This window comes from Mixophyes fleayi, chromosome 4 (assembly GCF_038048845.1).
Source record: "Mixophyes fleayi isolate aMixFle1 chromosome 4, aMixFle1.hap1, whole genome shotgun sequence".
Classification (NCBI taxonomy): Eukaryota; Metazoa; Chordata; class Amphibia; order Anura; family Limnodynastidae; genus Mixophyes; species Mixophyes fleayi.
Genome location: NC_134405.1, coordinates 224,777,142 through 224,798,937, shown reverse-complemented (window position 1 = coordinate 224,798,937; position 21,796 = coordinate 224,777,142). Strand labels below are relative to the sequence as shown.

Genomic DNA, 21,796 nt, shown 5'->3' with positions numbered 1-21,796 from the left:
GGGTAGCATCCGGGCGAAATTTTGCCAATCTAATAGGGATAAAGTAGGCCCTGTGTAAGATAAACACCTGTATTTGTTGAAATTTTAATGATGAAGTATAACCTTTAGTACTGTCTGTAACCATTTCCCACTCCTTGTCTGATAAAGGGCCAATATCTATTTCCCACTGATTCCTCAAACCATCCAAATCATCTGCAGTGGATTCATACAGAAGACATGAATACATTCGAGAGATCAGACTTCTATAACCCAAAGCTTGTAATTGTTTCCTCAGTGGATCCACCCCAAACACCAAAGTCTCCCCTTTAAATTGTGTGCTTAGGGCGTGTCGTAACTGAAGGTAAGAATAAAACATTGTTCTGGGTACAGAGAATTCCCCAACCAACTGTTCGAAGGATTTAAGTACATTTGTATCATAAAGCTGACCTACCGACACCACACCCAACCGAGACCACTCCCTGGCCCTCTTCACTGTATTCAACTTCTTAAATTTCTTTGCCCCCCAGATAGGAGTATATGGATCAATGTCAGTTTGTTTCATTATTTTATTACAGATTGTCCAAATCTTAACTGCCTGAATCAGGAGCGGAGGAGCCTGCATACCAAGCCGCCCCGCCAGCAGTGACTGTAAGGGAGTGTGATTAGAATTAAATTGGTGTACCAACACCCAATGTAGCTCATGGTAATAGGGATCCAAAACCCATGCCTTAAGGTGGACCAATTGAGAGGCAAAATAATATAATTTCAAGTTAGGAAGTGCAAATCCACCAGAAGATCTGGATCTATACAGCGAGCTGAGCTTGACCTTAGCCCTTCCCCCTCCCCAAACCAATGAAATCAAATGCATCAGAAAATGGAGGGTGGAATATATACAGGTGACTGCTGGAGTATATATAAAAACTTTGGCTGCACCATCATCTTAATTAAATTTATCCGACCGGAGACAGAAAGTGGGAGCTTCTTCCATACATGAGTTTTTTCTTTAATGTATTTGATCTGGGGCCGCAAATTAAGTTCTACATATTCAGCGGGGGTATTAGAGATCCATATTCCCAAGTATTTGAATTTCAATGCCCATTTTAACTGTAAGCCTTCTGGCATTGTCACGGGACACTCCCATCCCAGAGGGAACCCGCTAGATTTATCCCAATTAATTTTTAGGCCGGAAAAAAGCCAGAATCCATCAACCACCCGCAGCAAATGTTTTAGGGAAGTGTCGTGATCTGAAAGGAACAACAGCATATCATCTGCATATAATGCCACCTTATCCTCTCTGTGCTCTGATCTAAGTCCCACAATTTCTCTATCATGCCGGATCTTACAGGCCAGCGGCTCTATTGCTAATGCAAACAGGGCCGGAGACAACGGGCATCCCTGTCTAGTACCCTGCTCTAATTGAAATTGTTGAGAAAGATGCCCATTGACACAGACCCGCGCCACTGGATGTGAATACAAAAGTTTAACCCATTTTATAAATTCCGGGCCCACTCCAAATCGGGACAATACCTCCCACAGGTATGGCCACTCCACCGAGTCAAATGCCTTGACTGCGTCCAAGGACACCACAACTTCACTCTCAGAAGAGGGTGACCGCACCTGCAGGAGAGTATACAGCCTTCTAAGATTGATAGACGTGGACTTGCCCGGCATAAATCCCGTCTGATCCGGATGAATTAATTCCAGCACCACTCTACTTAACCTCAAAGCCAGTAATTTTGCTAGAATCTTAACATCATTTGACAAAAGTGAAATCGGGCGGTAGGACTTAGGGTACAACAAATCTTTCCCTGACTTAGGCAGCACCACCAGTATTGCCTCTGCCATTGAAGGGGAAAGAGCGCCAATCTCACCCAGCTCGCTGAATGTATCCAACAACCTAGACACAAAAAAGGGCCGGTGTTTTTTATATAATTCAATTGGGATTCCATCTACTACAGGGGCTTTACCATTAGGGAATGACATATTAGCTATATCAATCTCTTCAAGAGTAAAGGGTGAGTCCAAAAACTCCCTGCTATCATCGGAGAGGACAGGAAGGGAGATGCCATTCAAATACTGCTGTAACGTATCCATGTCATATCTGACCTGTGACTTATATGTATTCGTGTAATATTTATGAAATACCTCAACAATATCAGGCATCAGATACTTCTTAACCCCACTGTCATCACAGATAACCGGTACTGCTGCATCTGCCCTCTCCGCCCTTTTCAGATAAGCCAGGAAGCTACCATTTCAATCGTCCTCTGCATATCGTACATGCTTAGAAAACAGAAATTTACGTTTGGATACTCTACCCACTCTCTCTGGGCCAACTGCCATGTTCCCCTTGCAACCTCAGTTTTGTCCGCAATGTATTGTGCTTCTAAGGATTTACACTTTTTCTCTAATATCTGTTCTTTTTGTCTGGACGACTTTTTAATTTCAGCTATGCCAGCAATTAATGTCCCCCTTAGGAAAGGCTTAAAAGCGTCCCAAACTATAGGTGGCCTTGCTGTTACCAGATTATCTTCAAAGAAGCCTTCCCACTGTGTCACCAAGGTCGCTCCTGTACCCATCAAGGAGAGCCAGAAGGGATTTAATTTCCAAAAGGACTGGCCTCTATCAATTGCAAAATCAATAGATAGGCAGAGGGGCGAGTGGTCAGATATTCCCCTAGCCCTATATTCCACGCTCCTCATCAGCGGTACCAGAGAGTGTGACAGCAGAGCCAGATCAATTCTTGAAAATGCATTATGTGATGTAGAAAAGCAGGAGAATTGGACATCTTCTGAGTGCCTCAAACGCCATACATCTACTAACCCCATTTCCTCAACCAGAGCAGAAAAAGCCGACTTAGAGTTGCCAACTACAGCATTTTTCTCTCGCCATCTGTCCACCTCTCCATTTATCACATCATTAAAATCCCCTATACAAATGGCTGGAACATCTGGGAACAATGCCATGAATTCTCCACATTTCCTTAACACCTCACCATTATACGGTGGGGGTATATATACAGCTAACAGAATCACCGGAACCCAATTAATGACAGCCTTCATCAGTATAAACCTTCCCCCTGCATCCACTTGAATTTTTTCCAAGGAGAAGCCGAGACGTTTATGTACCAATATAGAGACCCCTCGAGAATTAGTCGTGTACATAGAGTAGTATGCCCTACCTACCCATGCTTTTTTAAGGGCGAGTATTCTATCACCGTGTAAGTGAGTCTCCAATAGACAAACAATATCAGGATCATTTTTTCTAATTTTTCTTAGTACAAGAGAACGTTTCACAGCATTATTTAGGCCCCGCACATTCCAGGAGAGAGTTTTCAGCTCCTTATCAGATGTACCAGAATACATATAATAGTAGTCCCTCTTATCTCACTACCCCGCATCCCACACCCCTGCAGAGCATACATTGACATACTTATAAGCACATATAATCCTTGTCTATATATTTGCGATAACATTAAAACTACCCACAACTTAAATAACTTTAATACTAAACCCATACCCCCACCCTGTATACTCCACCCAACTTAAGTATACCTTAAACCCTAACTAAAATTACCTTAAGATATTCAGCAGGCCAGCACACTACCAAAAAAGGTCACCCGCCAACCTGCAAAATACCAGAAGATAGAGGAAGGAAAAGGAAGGAAGGAAAAGGGGCGAATTGAGACAAGAGAGGAAAAGAACGGCCTTAAAGCCATGGGCTCTCCAGCCCATTACATTTTTTTTATTTTTTTTTACAGTGGACCTTTCAATATTAGTTTGAAAATCACAGACCCCACCTGAGCGAAATACATTTTTTTTTTATTTTTTTTTGTACCACAAAAGAGAAATTACATTATGTATAGCAAATACCATGCATAATATCAATGACAAATCAGCAATGTCCAAAGGACTATCAGGAGAGACATAAAAAAGTACTCATCCAGCATCAGCGTCCAGTAGCAGCTAGGCGGTCCAACCAAATTGCAGCCTCTCGGGGAGTATCAAAAAAGGATGTACGGCCCTCCAAAACCACTCTCAACCGGGCAGGGAAAATCATGGCATATGGGATCTTTAAATCTCTCAATCTTCTCTTCACCGGAATGAATTGAGCCCTGTTCTTTTGTACATCCAGAGCGAAATCAGGATACATTGCTACTCGCTGACCATTGTATTCCACTGAACCTTTCTGCCTAGACAAGCGTAGAATGGTATCTCGGTCAAAAAATTTGGCTATGAAGGTGCGTGGGGGGGGGGCTCCAGGAGGGGGTGCTTGAGTTGGAATACGGTGGGCCCACTCCACTGCGAATTGGGCTGTAAATGAATCTGTACCAAACAATTGGATTAACCATTTTTCCAAAAAGGATTCTGGGGAGACACCTTCTGCCTTCTCAGGCAATCCAACCAACCGAATGTTGCTGCGACGCAAACGCCCCTCCATATCCGTAAGCTTTTGTTTAAACAGAGAGGCTTGCGACTCCAGACTCTCCAACCGGCCTGCAACTGGTGCAGAAGTGTCCTCCAATGTAGACACACGTGTCTCCACTTCACCCACTCTCTCCCTGATTTTTTGCACGTCTTGGCGGAGAAGAGAGAGGGCCACCTGCACCTCTCCTATTTTATCCGTAACACGCTTTTCAGATGCCCCATGTCACGGGCACTAGGAGTCTTTACCCAGGTATCACCAGATGATGGACTTACCAGAGCAGTATAGTTGGTAATATGGTACTCTGGTAGCGGGGTGACCACGGAACAGGAGACAGCAGATGGTAAGAGAATGCTTGAGAAAAGTCTATGACTAGCAGCACTGGTAATAGGTAGATAACTGTACACGAGGAACTAGAAGGACAAGGAAACGTGAGGGTAGTCAGTGGTCTGCGTATAGCAAGTTGTACCACTGCTATAGTGAGGAGGAATGTCCAGGAGTAACGAGGAGGTGGTGAGAGTCAGCGGTCTGCATATAGCAAGTTGTACCGCTGTCTAGGTAAAGGAATGGAATCCAGGTGAAGGTATCAGGGGAGTCAGTGGTCTGCGTTAGCAAGTTGTACCACTGCTATGTGAGAGGATACTTGAAACTGGTGTCACAGGGAACAGGAGACAGTGGTCTGCATCTAGCAAGTTGTACCACTGCAATATATATGTGAGGAGGAGCACGAGGAGATGAATGCAATGCAGAGTATACATGGACACACAGAACTTGATACCACAATGATATGCACAATATAATGATAACTGAGCAGCACTGCACAAATATACAGAGTCACAATAACTATCCAGGTAAATAGGAAACACAGTCAAATGATAGCAATAGTCTCAGTGGATAGGGAACTCCGGAGGAGAACAAACGCAGTCCAGCTAGATAAGCAATACACAAGCACAGTCAATGAGAAGTATGCATACCGCGGTTCAGGAGAGCAGGCTGTCAGAGAGACGTGCAGGGATACCTGAGCGGCTGAAGGCCGGCAGGAGGAGAGACCACTGGAAGGTGGAAGCGGTAACCAAGTTGGTGCAGCGCACGGTAGGTAGACCAGCAAGAATGAGGCAATACTCAGGAAGCAGTAGTATATGGAACTGGACACCTGGAGAACACGGAAGAGTTGAGGCGGTCTGATTACCAGTATCTGAGATGAAAGCAGCGGAGCGCTGACCCGATGAAGACAGGCGAGTTGAAATGAGCAGGAACACTGTAGAAGCACGGAGACAGTGGATAGGAGTCAGCTGGCTACAGACACGATGAACACTGGAGAGTTGAGGTGAGCAGGACTCTGTAGAAGCACGGAGGCAGCGGATAGGAATCAGCTGGTGCAGTCACGATGAACACAGGAGAGTTGAAGTGAGCAGGATACTGTAGAAGCACGGAGGCAGCGGATAGGAATCAGCTGGTGCAGTCACGATGAACACAGGAGAGTTGAAGTGGTCTGGAAACCACAAACGAACAACAGGAATCAGCAGGAGCTGAATACACGAGGAAACACAGGAACACCTTCAGAGGCTCATGGGGAATGAGACTCCAAGATCAGGCAACGAGGTATAGACCACAGGTGCTTCAAATAGGGAGTGTTGCCTGATCAGCCAATTAACTAAAAGCAACAGGTACTGAAGGTTTGAAAGGGCTGCACATGCGCAGACCCTCAGGATGGTGGACGGCCACGGTTCCTAAACACACGAGAAGCAGCACTCATAGTCCGGTGAGTGACACCCCAATGGCCTGCAGGACCTGCTGTAATGTAACTTCAGGGTCCGCCAGTGGAGCCGACAAAGGGGGGTTACGGGATGTGATGCATCTCCTGAACCAGAGGCTGTAGTGGAGGAGCGAGCAAAGCGGTCCAATTTTCCCGCTGCAGTGGACTGGTTATGTTTGCCCATAATTTCACAGGAAAGATGGGAAGATATTTATCCTATAAGTTTATATGCAACCCTGTAACCTGTATAGCTTTAATTACATATAGGTGTACAGCTCAGATTGTATTGCTAGCAGTGCATTGCAGCCAGTTATCTTCACAGAGAAAGGTATATCTCCTCCAACAACACTGATAATGATAATCAAATAAGTCCAGAGCCCAATTCAGTTACTCCTCACTTGTACAAGGATATAAATGTACCTGTATCAGATGGATATCACAGGCTGTGTTCACCTAGGCCAGTATGTGGTATTACAGAGGCGCTATGTCCCAGCAGTCATCAACTGCCACAGACTGCCTGTAGTATTCCTCTACCCAGATGCTCAACTCTTTCTCTCCCAGTCTCGGGTAAAATGGCAAGAGCACTATCAAAACAGGTACACTATGTACAGCAACTATTCGGATGCACAGTTTTGGGTCCAAAAGTTTCTTTATTCCACTATAACGGAGATCAACAGGATATCTGGGATGGAGAACTCGTAACTGTGCTTGCTACTCCATGCTCGTCCAGGCCACGCCCCTCTATTAACCATTTTACTTTTAATCAGATCAAATTATTATCAGAAGGTTTAGTTTTTGTTTTAGAATTAGAATACTGAAATGACTCTGCTGTGCTGTTTGGGTGGACAGAGTACATTGAACCAGCATTTTTTGTAGATATAGCGTAGTCAATAAATTGTTTCCTGATAAGAAACCAGCAACAAATCAGCAAAAAAGAAGTCAGTGCAAGTCATGACAGACATGTTGTTCTCACCCTTTGACCTGGTGGTAGACATCCAATCTTTACATTTGCATTCTTAATAGCTTGAATTCTTTACTGTCTCCGGATTTTTCTTTGATTTGTATATATAATATTTTGATATTGAGTTTAATATTTATGCAAGCTACAATTTATGCAAGCTATAAGTCAAGTATAAACATATATTTAATAATCTAGACGGTTAACAATTTCATAATTTAATAACATAAGAGGAGAGCATAAATAACATAAGTGCTGACAAATTTAGACTTACTACGGTCCATTACTACCTATATTTCTATAATGAGGGAGTTGCAATGAGAATATATGAAACAAATTTGCATAAGAAGCTTCCTAAGCTTAGATGGAGCTGTTCATATTTTCACTGTAGGGTTTCTTGCTCTCATACTTGCCTACTCTCCCTGAATTTCCAGGAGTCCTCCTAGACTCCCAGAAGAGTAGGCATCCTCCCAGACTGTGAAGGAGGCGGAGCTTAATGACATGATTTCAAATAATTAAGCCCCGCTCCTGCCATGAAATGCCATGATGTTTGGCATTTCCTAATAAGGGGCAGGACTTTGCATCACCATGCCCCCTCTTACCCCTTGACACTTGACCGCTCATCCAGATCTCCCACAGAAGAAGTTTGACAAGTTGGCAAGTATGCTCTAATTCACTGCTGAAATCACAGTTGATTATAGTATATCTTCAGTAAACGTACTTGTTCATTTAATTGTTTTTCCCTGGTTTGTATGTGAGTATGAAACTAGCTATTGAAATGACAATCCATTAAAAATGAAAGTGGGCTTTGTAAAGTTCATATAACACTTCAGCTGATTCCCAGACAATTGGAGTTGAAAGCGCAAGGCCAAACTTAAAACGCAACCAAAATTCTGAAGTGAAACACTGTTAAAGCAGCATACAGAGAGATGGCTTTTAAATTTATTAGCCATATAAACAGAGGTGTTGGTACAAGTAGAGAAACAGAGCAACATATCTGATTGTCTTTAAATCTCATTTAAGAAGCATTGTTAGTTTTACTTGCTATAAATCATTGGATTTTTATATTAATTTCATTTTTAATTTTAGTACATTATTCATAATGAGTATAAAGGGGTAGAGATGCTACTTTAAAGTCTATTATATATAACCACATATACTGGCAACTATGTTCAGCTGCTGAACTTCAAGCAAACCTCGCAGTCTCTAAGGTGCCTCTGGGAGAATAGTAAATTTAGTTATCAATACAGTTTATCACCATCTCACGGGACTAATCAACAACTGTTAACAAATGAAACCTACTTCTTGTATTCTCTGTCGTCAGCAGACAGTACACTGGGGATGTCCCTTTCAGTATATATATATATATATATATATATATATATATACAAGTTAACCAGTGCATGATACTCATACATTCTAGTCAAATCAAGCTACTTAAGGTGTTAAAAAGGTTCTTGTCATGCATTTGGGCCATAGCCCAGGCCTCAACCACCAACCACTCCCCACTGTCACCCCCGGCAGCCACCAACCACTCCCAACTGTCACTTCTCCTTCAAGAAATATATATATATATATATATTTTAAATCTTTATAAACACTTTTAACAATTAACAAATTAAATTAACAAATTAAAAACATCTTAGTACACCAAATTTCAGCCCATTCTGAATTTTTTTTCCACACACACTAAGAATTTAGTAGGTCAGTGTATAACTCCGCCCAGCAGGTGGCGCTGCAGCTTGGTTTTATTTTTTCCACACACACACACACACACACACAGACAGACTAACACACGCCACTAGACATTTATATTATAGATATATATAGACTAGGGTCAATTTGTTAGCAGACAACTGACCTACCAGTATGCTTTATATATATATATATATATATATATATATATATATATATATATATATATATGTGTGTGTGTGTGTGTGTGATTAAGGACTGAAGGAAGAGGTGCTTCTGATTTTCTCTTTTTGGCTAAAATGCTTTTTATTTGTGCAATAAAGAAGCAATTTAGAATAATGAAACATTCATGATTTATTTTGTTTTCTAGATTCAAGGTGCAATTATTGTGGCTTCCATTTTGCAACTGTTGCTGGGTTTTTCCGGACTAATTGGACTTCTGTTGAGATTTATTGGACCTTTGTCTATAACACCAACCATAACACTTATAGGACTTTCCTTATTTGGTGAGGCAGGAAAGAAATGCGGTGCACATTGGGGGATAGCTGCATTGTAAGTTCAACATAAATTAATGTAGATGTTATAGTATCAAAATAATAAAAGTCTCTTGAAGAGTAAAAATGCCACAGAAACATCATGCTTGCCATCTTCCAGAGGGGATGTGCAAAGGGCAAATGTGGAGGTTCATGACATTCGCTGCCTGACCATGGCCCCACCCCTTCATGTGCAATGATGAAATGATGGCCATGAATGGCATCATCAGGACCAGCAGGGCGAGGGCTGATAAAGCAAATTTTGTCATCCAGCTGCACCCCTCTTTATAAGAGAAGTGGGATCTGAGAGGGTAGTTTTCTCTTTCAAGAGTCTGCAATTAAGGAAGCATGAAATACCTACATATTTTATGTTTAAATATATTGTTGGCTAAAATTGTACACAGATTAAAAAAAAATATCTTATTTGCCTATTCTTTATTTTAGCCCATGGAATTGAATTTGAGCGCTATGTTCCTCCAATATAGCAAGTATGAGTTATGTTTATAAAACGCAGTTTAACTTTGCTTAGTTGGATCTTGCATTAGATATATTAGAGTTACACTCTGTGCACTCTGCTACATACCAATGTCTGAGAAACAAGATCTTATCATGCTGGAGCTTCACAGACATTGCTAAGACGCACTTAAGTAGCAGACACTGTAAAACTAGAACTTCTGTCTGTACTACAAATGTTTTAACCTCCAGCAAAGGGCATGGTGTGCCAAAATTCAAAACATACAGATAATTGAAACAAGTAAAAAGGTTTGGCACCATATTATTCATATAAAATAAATTGTAGTGAGTTTATAAATCTCCAAAATAATAGGGATGCACAATGGTTTAACAGAAAACTAAATATCTGTTCGTTGCTGTATGTATCATCATTTACTTATATAGCGCCACTAATTCCGCAGTACTGTACACAGAACTCACTCACATAAGTCTCTGCCCCATTGGGGCTTACAGTTTAAATCCCCTAACACACACACAGACTAGGGTCAATTTGTTATCAGCCGAATAACCTGCCAGTGTGTTATATATATATATATATATATATATATATATATATATACTATTGCGCAATGGGTTGTGCACATTTTTTCTACTTAAAGAGAATCTGTAATACTGTTAGATCCTTCTTTTATGTATAATTACCTTAGCTTAATCTTGAAAAAACAAAATACCTTATTTATGACCATCATATTTCTCCTAAACATATGGACATAATTATTTTGTATATAGCAAGCATACATTCTCATTTATATTGCCTGTCCACTGAAAAGCACAACAAGACTTACCAGACAGTAAGGAGCAATAACACAGGCTGGATTCAGGTAACCGTGAAAGCTCACTCTTTCCTGGTAAAAAAGAAGACTTAAAATCCCTAATGCGGGAAGGCTTGACGTCATCTGCTAATTAAATGAACAAGAATGAATACCTGGGACATGACCTGGTTTAAAGTATAAACACAGAACTTCCTAAATTCTTTGGAATTTATATGGCCTCAGCATTTATTTATCAGACATACACAAATAAAAAAAGAGACTGCGGCCCATAAAACAATTCTTCATGACAGATAGAGGACTTCTGGGAGGTGAAGCCAAAAGTTGCCTTCTTTGAAAAGTAGCCAAGACCAACTTATAGTAACTTTAGAAAAGGGGATAGTAGTAGATGAATGCACAGACTTTCATTGGGTTTGTGGTGGTGTGACTTCCCTGATATACGAAGTAGCTCGGCATGGGGACAAAGTGGAGTCACTGAAAGGCACCTCCGGCTAATAACTTTGTGCATACTGGGCATAGTGAATCTGCATAGAGTTACATTTGCTATAAAGAAAGTGAAAAATTAGACTTCCAAGGAATTATGATTCACAAATCTTTTCCGGATTGGCAGCTGGTTTGGGCCTAAATAAACAAAGCAATGTTTAATCTGATGCTTTCTTGTTGAACACTAGTTCTGTGCAAGTGCTGGAGGAAATATAAGCTTGTAAGATCCAGTGTAAGGTTTCTTTGCAAGATGATTAAGTCTCTCAGACTTAATGTCTAGCAATCCTGTTACTTATATCCCAATCCTGCTCTGCACTGACTAATACTATTCATTTAATGTTGGGGCTGTTTAAGGGGAATTATGTCTATTTATTACAATGGAATGCTATTAATTTAATATCAGGGCTGGTTGGGGGAAATAGGTTTATTTATTTCATTTAATATGAATGCTGGTTGGTTGTTTGCATTATGCTGTTTCTTAGAACTTTTTTGATAAGGTGTTTTGATAAGATGAAAAATTATGGCCACCTGTAGCCAAGCAATGACTATATGAAATAATAATAACATAAAACAAAAAGTAATCATGAGAAATGGGGAGTAGGGGGAGAATAGAAGAACTAGTGAGCCTGTAGATAGTGCAGACAAAGATGGAACATAGGACATTGCTAAGGTTATAAATCATGTTTCAGACAAACTTCCTGAGTAATCCCTTACTCCAACAATGTATGTCAACTTGGTCTTAATCCTGCATTAAACTCTCTTACCTTTCCTAGATAACAATTTCCAAACCAGCTTAAATACAACTTGTATGACACCCATAGGTGTTTAATTACCCTCTCTATTATATTCCAAGAACTGCATGTTAAAACATATTGCCATAGCAAACATCTTCTTTTACCAAATCTTCAGTGCATAGCTAAAGACTGCTGGGCCCCAATGCAAAATCTGAGCTGGGACTCCTGTTTCCCTACGTCTAATAACTAGAGATGCTCACTGACCCCCATGTTTTGGTTTTGTTTTTGGTTTTGGATCTGGATTACCTGCGTGTTTTGGTTTTGGTTTTGGTTTTGTTTGGTTTTCTTTTGCAATTTTGTTTAAAAATCAATGTTTTTGTGCATAAAATATCCTAATTTAGTTCTCCACCTGTTTCTTGGATAAGTAAGGTAATTCTAAAGCTAATAAATTAGGAAGAAAATAGTTTAATCCCTGGTAGGCCGTCCTTAATTCTCCACACAAACCTGGTTGTCTTCCTCTTCATCTTTGCCTATTGGCAATGCAGCCATCGTCTTTGGGTGTATATTACACCCTCCACTTGTAGTTGAATAGAAAAAAAGCAGCCTGCATAGACTGTGGAATTAGAAAGTACAAATAAATGGACCAAGGTAGTTTGGTATCTGTCTGCATCAGACCCCCTCTCCACTAGGAGTAAAATAGTAAACTATTCAGCCGTTATAGAGTCTAGAATAGAAATAGAAATTGAGAAAGGCAATTTGGTATCTGTCTGCACCATAATCATCAACATCATCATTAGTGCCCTCGTCGGCTACACAAATCTCCCCCTCATCCTCTTCTAATTCAAAAGTGGCATCCTCAATTGGTGTATCACCGACTACACTCGGGCTGTTAAGGCACACATCAGCAGAACTGCTGAAAGGAACCTTCTTTATGGGTACACTGTCACTAACAGAATGCTCATGATTAGACATACCACTGGTGGATGGACTCTCCCCAGGGATTGGTGTAATTTCTGATTCAGAGCATACATTATCCTCTAATGCCTTACTGTTTTCTTGCAGCTCGGCTTTCACGCGTAACATTACTTGTGCACCACTTGTAGGCTCGGTAACATTTTTTGATCTGCCACTAATAGACAAAGGTGAAGGTCTCATTCTCTCTTTGCCACTGCGTGTATAGAATGGCATGTTGGCAAAAAAATTTTTAACGGCACTTAACTTTTCCTCAGTTACACTTCTTTTGCGCTTCAACACGGTAAGAAAAAAATTGGTGTGGGTTTTTTTGACTGATTTCAAAAGACTGTGTAGATGGACATCACCTTTCCCAGATGACGTACTGGGAACACTACCATCAGGACTGGTGACAGAACCTGGTTGCTGATTCTGCTCATATGTGGACTGCTTAGAATCCATTATGAGCCCAACGCACTTGTAGTGCTACAAATCGTTTTAGATACTGCTGACAAATAGTACTTTTGACAGCCAGAAATATTAATGCAAAAGAATGGGGACACCCAAAAAGCACTTGGGAGTGCTAAAAATTATTTTTTAAATCTGCTGACAGATAGTACTTTTGACAGCCAGAAATATTAATGCAAAACAATGGGGGACACCCAAAAAGCACTTGGGAGTGCTAAATAATTATATTTTAAATCTGCTGACAGATAGTACTTTTGACAGACAGAAATATTAATGCAAAAGAATGGGGACACCCAATAAGCACTTGTGAGTGCTAAAGATTATATTTTAAATCTGCTGACAGACAGTACTTTTGACAGCCAGAAATGTTAATGCAAAAGAATGGGGACACCCAAAAAGCACTTGGGAGTGCTAAAAATTATTTTTTAAATCTGCTGACAGATAGTACTTTTGAAAGCCAGAAATATTAATGCAAAAGAATGGGGGACACCCAAAAAGCACTTGGGAGTACTAAATAATTATATTTTAAATCTGCTGACAGATAGTACTTTTGACAGACAGAAATATTAATGCAAAAGAATGGGGACACCCAAAAAGCACTTGGGAGTGCTAAAAATTATTTTTTAAATCTGCTGACAGATAGTACTTTTGACAGCCAGAAATATTAATGCAAAAGAATGGGGGACACCCAAAAAGCACTTAGGAGTGCTAAATAATTATATTTTAAATCTGCTGACAGATAGTACTTTTGACAGCCAGAAATATTAATGCAAAAGAATGGGGACACCCAAAAAGCACTTGTGAGTGCTAAATATTATATTTTAAATCTGCTGACAGATAGTACTTGTCAGGCGCCGCCCCGCTGTCTCCTCGGGACGGCCGCCTGTGTCAGTTTCCGGCAACCAGACGCGGAAGTTCCGGCCGGCTGGGACGGCCTTCTGCGCATGCGTGTCCCGTTGCTAGGCAACAGGACGCTACTTTATAGTCTCTGCGGCAGCTGAGACCAGCGCTGCCGCCCACCGCTTTCTATTGGTTCCTCCATGTATAAAGGGAACTTCCTGAGCACTCACCTGTGCCAGAATATCAGGTCTTCCTGCCTCCAGCGTTTGTGTGTTACCAGTTTCTGCATTGTTCCTGTTTATCCTTGTGCTGCCTGTGACCTTTTGACCCGGACCGTTTGACCACCTCTATTTGGATTCTGCCTTTGTACCTCTGCTACCAGAACGTTACCGACACGGCTTGCCTCACCATTCTTCTGGATATCCCTTTGAACCTCTGCTACCAGAACGTTACCGACCCGGCCTGTCTGACACCTCCTTGTATCTCGCTGTTGACTCTTGGAAGGACCGCGACCTGCGTGTCCCTGCAGCGGAGTCCATACTTCCTTGCGGGGGTTCCTGGTGAATACCAGGGGCACGTTAGATTCCGCACCTTCCTCTGAGTTGCACCAACAACAGCAGGTACGTTACATAGTTGTGACAGTACTTTTGACACTTGGGAGTGCTAAAAATTATTTTTTAAAACTGCTGACAGATAGTACTTTTGACAGACAGAAATATTAATGCAAAAGTATGGGGGACAACCAAAAAGCACTTGTGAGTGCTAAATATTATATTTTAAATCTGCTGACAGAGAGTACTTTTAACAGCCAGAAATATTAGTGCAAAAGAATGGGGCACACCCCAAAGCACTTGTAGTGCCAAATATTGAAAAAAAAAAAGACTCCTCTATCCTCCTCTCTTCTCTATCGATTGTTATCAGAATTGTATTGTCTGTCCCTGCTCTAATCAGCCTGTGACTACACCCTGCTCTCTCCCTCTGTCAAATGGCGATGGATTGCTGTGGAGGCAGGTATTTATAATTTCCAAGTATCGAGAGAACTGAGCCCCGAGATCCGACGATGTCACGATGACGTTCAGCCTCGATTTGGATTCCGAGCGGGCGGGAGAGTACCGAGCCTTCTCGGCTCGGTACTCGGTTAGGCAAAGTTCGGGTGGGTTCGGTTCTCGGTGAACCGAGCTCGCCCATCTCTACTAATAACATACCATGAATTTAGAAGGTTTTAGCAGCTCTGCATGATGCTTCCATGCAAACGAAAATTGCAGCCCAATGTAATGTTGCATTGGTTGCTGTAAACACCAGACTATTGGTGTAACATCACACGCATGGCAGACAGTGAGGTTGAATCACCAAGACACACATACTGAATGCAATGTGCGTTTGTTTTAAAATGCAAGGAATTAGGATAAGTCCGAATTCATCAAGGAGCGGATTTGAAGTAACGTGCTCTTAACTCGACAAAAGACAATGTAGGATACGTCCAATATCTATATGGAATAGCAAGCCGCAAAAAGAACTCACAGAAAAAGAAAAAACTTAATCAATTAATGTCACTTGCTAGTAATGTAGACATTAATGAATAAAACAGTTTGAAAAACAAAAAGTGTTTTTTTTCTTTTTCCATGAAATACATTTATTATTTTGTTCTTAATATCTATGTTTACCGTTGCTCCTTATTGCAAACACATGTTATATCTTGCATACATGACTGTCATCACTAGTAATCAGGACTTAGACTTGCCCTGTAGCTGGAGCAAGAGATACGGCAGAAAAACAAGTATCTTTGAGATGCCCAAAGCTTGAATTGGATGTGGCTGCATGCACTCGAGTTTGCACGCCCTTACTGTACATTGTATATTGGCGACTGCCCCTTCCTCGCCCCGTTTCCTGCCAGAAATGAAAAGCTGTATTAAGAGTTATTTGGGTAAGAAGATAAATTGAACGCTGCTGCGTTTAGTTGCGGAAGGTCTGGTTCTGGGCTTACGCAGATTAAATTTGCAGATTCTACTCACAAAATCGGCATTTATGTTTCTTGATGACTCAGGCCCACCATATCTGCATTTGGAGGTTGGAGGTTCACTTATCATGTTATGTATACATGTATATGAAAGTAATATAAAATGTTGATGAAAACATTGTCAATATAAACCCATGATATCTTTTTTTTCCAGAACCATTGCTTTAATCATTATTTTCTCACAATATCTGAGAAACATAGAGCTACCATTGATATCCTATAGCAAAGGAAAATGGAAAATCAGCAAGTATCCTGTCTTCAAACTATTTCCAGTAAGTTAAAGAGAAATACAATGGGATCTATCACAATTATAATCAATGGGAAACAATTTTATAATAAATGCATGTGCGAGGAAAAAGTAATTTGCTGCATCCCAAATAATAAATTAGGAACAATAACCTTTAAATAATGTAATGCTTCATATGCCATGGACTAATTTTAATTTAATAGGAGCTATTGGTTTAATTGAGCATAATTATCATATTTTCTATTTCAATTAATGCTTTATATTTTAATTACATGTTTAAAGTAATTGTGACATGTATCATAAAGAGAAGTGAAGCCTGAAATATCTTCAAGTTGTTAAAGTGTTTACTTGTTAAGGTCTGCTGCTAAGCACAATGTCTGTCTAACTAAAAATGTAATTAGGTGATTTAAAACATATATATAAGGATACCTTAAATAGAATAGCAGATCAAGAAAGAACCTTATTAAATGGGTAATACACCCTCCCAACATAAAGCCTAAATGCTGCAGTGCAGGAGATTTGAAGGGTGGGAGGAATTTGTCACATCTCATGGGGAAGGTTATTGACTATGCTTTGTGCTGGAAGGGTAGAGAAATCCCTTAAAGGGCAATAAAATCATGACATGTGGCAATAACACATACACATTTGTAAGTTTGGTAACACGATTTCATTTACACAGACCCACAGCTTGACTTCTCATCTTGTCCTAAAACTGGCTTTGACCTTTGAAGGTTTTACCTTATTTTCTGGAATAAATCACAAATAATATGTAGGACATGCGTGTTAGCTCAGATTACTTATTTTTACTTAATAATATAATAATATGTCTAGCTTTTATTTTAAATAATTTTAAAGCACATAGCCATCATAGTAACATGTGTATTGGTTGTAAAGTAACATTGCAGATCTGATCATTTGAGCCCTCATATTTTAATATGTTATATTTTTTTTTATTCAATCCATTACATATATTTAAAAGTACTGAGTTTAAAAAAAAGGATCCAGATATCTCCATAGCTAAATGAACTGTTATTGCTATTATTGTCCTTATTCGGTAATGTCACAACAGAAGGTTGCTGACCTCCAACCAGCCCACAGCAGTCTTCAGATAAAACAGACTATTTGTTAATTTACATTGAAACAATACTAGTACAATACTAATAAAAGCACAGATCCCAGAGGCACACTTAATACTTCCTAAACAATAGTCTTAACTTTATTTTTGGTAATATAAGGATGTGCACCGTACAGAGAGGAACTGGCGAGGGTGAAGAATAAGAATACATTTGTGGAATGCAAAAATAGATTTCTATTAAAGGTACACATGATTAAATCGGGGAAGTTATTTCCTTTGGACAGTATATAGTATGTCGCTCACTCCTCCACAATTTCTGTATGCAGGCTATCGCTCACTAGAGTAAAGTTTAATAGGAATGCCGGGTAGGTCCAGATCTCGTCGCCCAGGTCGCTAATGATATTAAATCAGGGGCGGGCTGGACCGGACAATAAAATTGGATTTTGGGCCGCCTGGTGGTCCAGTGGTAATGCGATGGAGACAGCCTTTGCGGTCTGTGCAGGGGCTGTCACATTGCGTGGTACTCACTGCAGGCTCATCATTCATTCATAGAATATTGTACTAAAAGCTGTGCTACAATATTCTGTGAATAGATGATGCCTCCACAGTGAGAACTACGTGATGTGACAGCCCCTGCACAGACCTCAAAGGATATCTCCATCGCATCTCAGTAGCGGCAAAGTCCCCTTCAGCTTTACATCACTGGGTCATGTGACCGCAGTGGTCATATGGTACACAGTGTAGGCGGACTGATGGAGTTTTGTGGTAATCAGTGCAGGAGCTGCAGCATTTCTTTCTGCTCCTGGAGTCACTCGTGTAGAAAAAGGTAAGAGAAAGAGGTACTGTGATGGGGGAGCTAGCGTGTGTGAATAGGGGTGGGCATGTGCGATTGAAGTTGCAGGGTATAGGGGGACATGTGTGGCTAAAGGTGCTGGGGCAGACATGTGTGGCTAAAGGTGCTGGGGGCAGAGGAGGGTATGTGTGGCTAAAGGTGCTGGGGGCAGACATGTGTGGCTAAAGGTGCTGGGGGCAGAGGGGGGCATGTGTGGCTAAAGGTGCTGGGGGCGGAGGGGGGGCATGTGTGGGTAAAGGTGCTGGAGGCGGGGGGGGGCATGTGTGGGTAAAGATGCTGGGGCAGAGGGGGGGCATGTGTAGCTAAAGGTGCTGGGGCAGAGGGGGGGCATGTGTGGCTAAAGGTGCTGGGGCAGAGGGGGGGCATGTGTGACTAAATGTGCTGGGCATAGGGGGGCATGTGCAGCTAAAGGTTCTGGGCAGAGGGGGGCATGTGTGACAAAAGCATGTGGGCATAAGAGGGGGTCCTAATTATAAAAAGTGGGTGATATATTGATGTAATGCCGGGGATTGTTGACGTTTTCTAAATTTTATGTACCCCTTTTTTTTCACCAAATAGGGCCTCCAAGGATTCAGACAAGCAGCAACTGAGCTAAAGACAACAGCTGCCACAAGTGGCGAAAGTGACAAGAATAGGTAGGCGAGAGCAGGACATTCTGCCAACTGTCCTGAAGCTGGGTGGCAGACCTAAAATTTGGTGACTTTCTCGCATAGTCGTTATTTGGTCTGACTTGAAGGACAGTTGGGAGATATGTCCTGCTTCACACTGTACGGCTTGTGAAGGCAGAACTGCGTACATCTAACAGTAGTGCACACAGTATTGCCTGTGTAGTTGTTTAAAATGATAACCATGTTACACCATGGGGTCCCCCTGTTTATAATCCCCTGGGCCCCCCAAGAGCCTTAATCCAGCTCTGGGCCAGGGTGTCATATTGAAACCTAGTGCTCTGCTCCTCCTACCTGTAGCACCGCTGATATTATTTGTTTTAGGTTAACCGTAAAACAAGTCATAATCCTATTAGTATACATGGCGAAGCAAAAACAAGCCTTTTGCTGGCAAAAACTTCTGTTTTTTAAAGTAAAAGGGCTTTTTGCATTTTAAAAAATCAGCCCCTGTGTTCAATACTGTAATAGAACATTATTATATAATCTATTGCTATAATATTATATACAAGTTAACCCGTGCATGATACTCATGCATTCTAGTCAAATCAAGCTACTTAAGGTCTTAAAAAGGTTCTTGTCATGCATTTGGACCTAGCCCAGGCCTCCTCAGGGGAAGAGCGTTAGTTCCCGACGCAAGCAGCCTTTTTAATGTGTGTTCATGAGGTAAAATTACCTCACGAAAATGAGTTTGACCCCTCAACTCGTAAATTTAGCCTTTACTACCCCTCCCACAGGGGGAAGGGGGGATGATGGAAGTTAACTGACTTGATTTATAATTTTTTTGTCAAATAATGTCAGTATACCAAATTTCAGGTCAATTGGATGAGCCCTTTCTGAGAAAATAGTTTTTTCCACACAAACGCACGCCTCTACACATGTGTGTTCATGAGGTAAAATTACCTCACGAAAATGAGTTTGAGCCCTACCAAATTTCAGCCCTTTTTGAATTTTTTATCCCACACACACTAAGCGGCATATTCAATTCCGATCCCGATTCGCGGGATCGCGCCGGAACGGCCGCAAACGTAATCCGCGGTACCGCAATAACGTGGATTTTCGTTCGCAGCCCACAGGGCTGCGTACGAAAATCCGCGTTATTGCGATACCGTATTACCGGCAGTACGGCGCATTTTCTGCGGATCGGATCGGAATTGAATATGCCCCTAAGAATTTAGTAGGTCAGTGTATAACTCTGCCCAGCAGATGGCACTGCAACTTGGTTTTTTTTTTCCACACACACACAGACGCCACTAAGCATTTATATATTAGAAACCCCATTATAATCAGCCAGGTATGAAAAAAAAAAGTGCGGTAAGAAGAATTAACATATAAAATAAAATGTAATATAAAGTGAGGTTTGTTTTCGTTGCATTATTTGTTTTCATTATTTAAGATTTATCATTTAAAATAATAAAGTATCGCTGGTTTAAGCAGCACTAAAATAACCTCTTTTTATATTGATAAAAATATATTGTACCAAAAATCACCCTTTAAGGATGGGCCGCTGCTTATGAACCAGTGCTGTGAGCTTGCCCCCCCGGCTAAAGTCTGCCAGCCAGCCCATGTATTAAATAAAAACAGTCACATAGGTTGAAAAAAGCACACAGGTTTATCTAGTTCAACCTTTAGTAAGTTTTAATTGTGTTGATCCAGAGGAAGGCTAAACAAAATTGTATTAACAAAGTAGAAAAATAACAAACAAAAATAAAGAATTGCAGCTTCTGCCATTCCTAACAAGTCCCTGACATAACATGACATTATCAATCAACATCACCCTATAATAACTCACTTAATGCACCTGATATTTCCTAACATCTGCCTCCATACTCTCATTTAGGCTGGGTACACACTACAGGGCTTTAAGCCGATTATCGGGTCTATCACCCGATAAATGACTGTTCTGCTCGAAATCTGATATTGCATTAGTGTGTACACTGCACGAGGAATGATTGTCGCTCCAAAGCTCATCGTATTATTTCATTTGATTTTTAAACTAAACTGAAAATTTTGTTCAGTGTGGAATGATGTCATTCCCATTCTGCAGTGTGTATGCACTCACGATCAAGATCTCCATTGAGTTTAGAGTCATGATCTTTTCAGGCGATGGTTATGATAGATGAAGAGCATAGATCTGACGGTAAATTTTCAAAAACTTGTATAGTGTGTACACATGAATTGGCATGCTGATAGGAACTTGGTCATTGGTAAAATCGTTATAGATAACACATTGAGAGAAAATTTCTGTAGTGTGAACTCAGCCTTACAATACACACTCATTCAACTTACATGTTCTCTCAATTCATTCATGCGTTCAACTTACATCTCTTTGTTTTGTCTCTTTTGTTATAGAATGTAAACTCTTCCCCTTCCTGTTAAAATAATGTAATTATTATAAAATCATGTATTGCTTACTCTGTATATTGTGGTCGAAGATTTTGGGATAATAATAATAATATTAAAGCTATCCTCCCATAAATCTACATGCAAATTAATATATCTTATCCATCTATTTGATGTAATTTTGATCTTCAGAATCCACATATTCTCTTTTAAAATTCAACCTATAGGTATTACATTACTCAACAGTGGCATGTGCCTTTATTCCCCTCTCTCCTTCTATCAATCATTCCTTCACTGCTTAACTCCCATAGGCTCAGCACATAGCCTGACCCACCAAAATCCTCCAACATGAAAAATGTCAATATACGATACTTTGTGATCCTTTATTGTTTTAAATATTAAACTATTAAGTCACAGTATGGAAAAATGTAAATAGGAGTCAGTGTAAAACTAGTCATAAAACTACATAAGTCTAATGGTGTTCTTAACTGTCA

General features: G+C 40.7%; 1 protein-coding gene across 1 annotated transcript in view; it reads left to right on the top strand.

Annotated features, from left to right (window-relative positions):
- LOC142150799 (solute carrier family 23 member 1-like) overlaps window positions 1-21,796 on the top strand; it is a 214,763-nt gene that overhangs the window by 34,422 nt on the left and 158,545 nt on the right. The window contains exons 5-6 of the mRNA XM_075205984.1: window positions 9,184-9,365; window positions 16,277-16,394. Of these exons, the coding sequence (XP_075062085.1) occupies window positions 9,184-9,365; window positions 16,277-16,394 (300 nt within the window). The remainder of the gene's footprint in view (window positions 1-9,183; window positions 9,366-16,276; window positions 16,395-21,796) is intronic.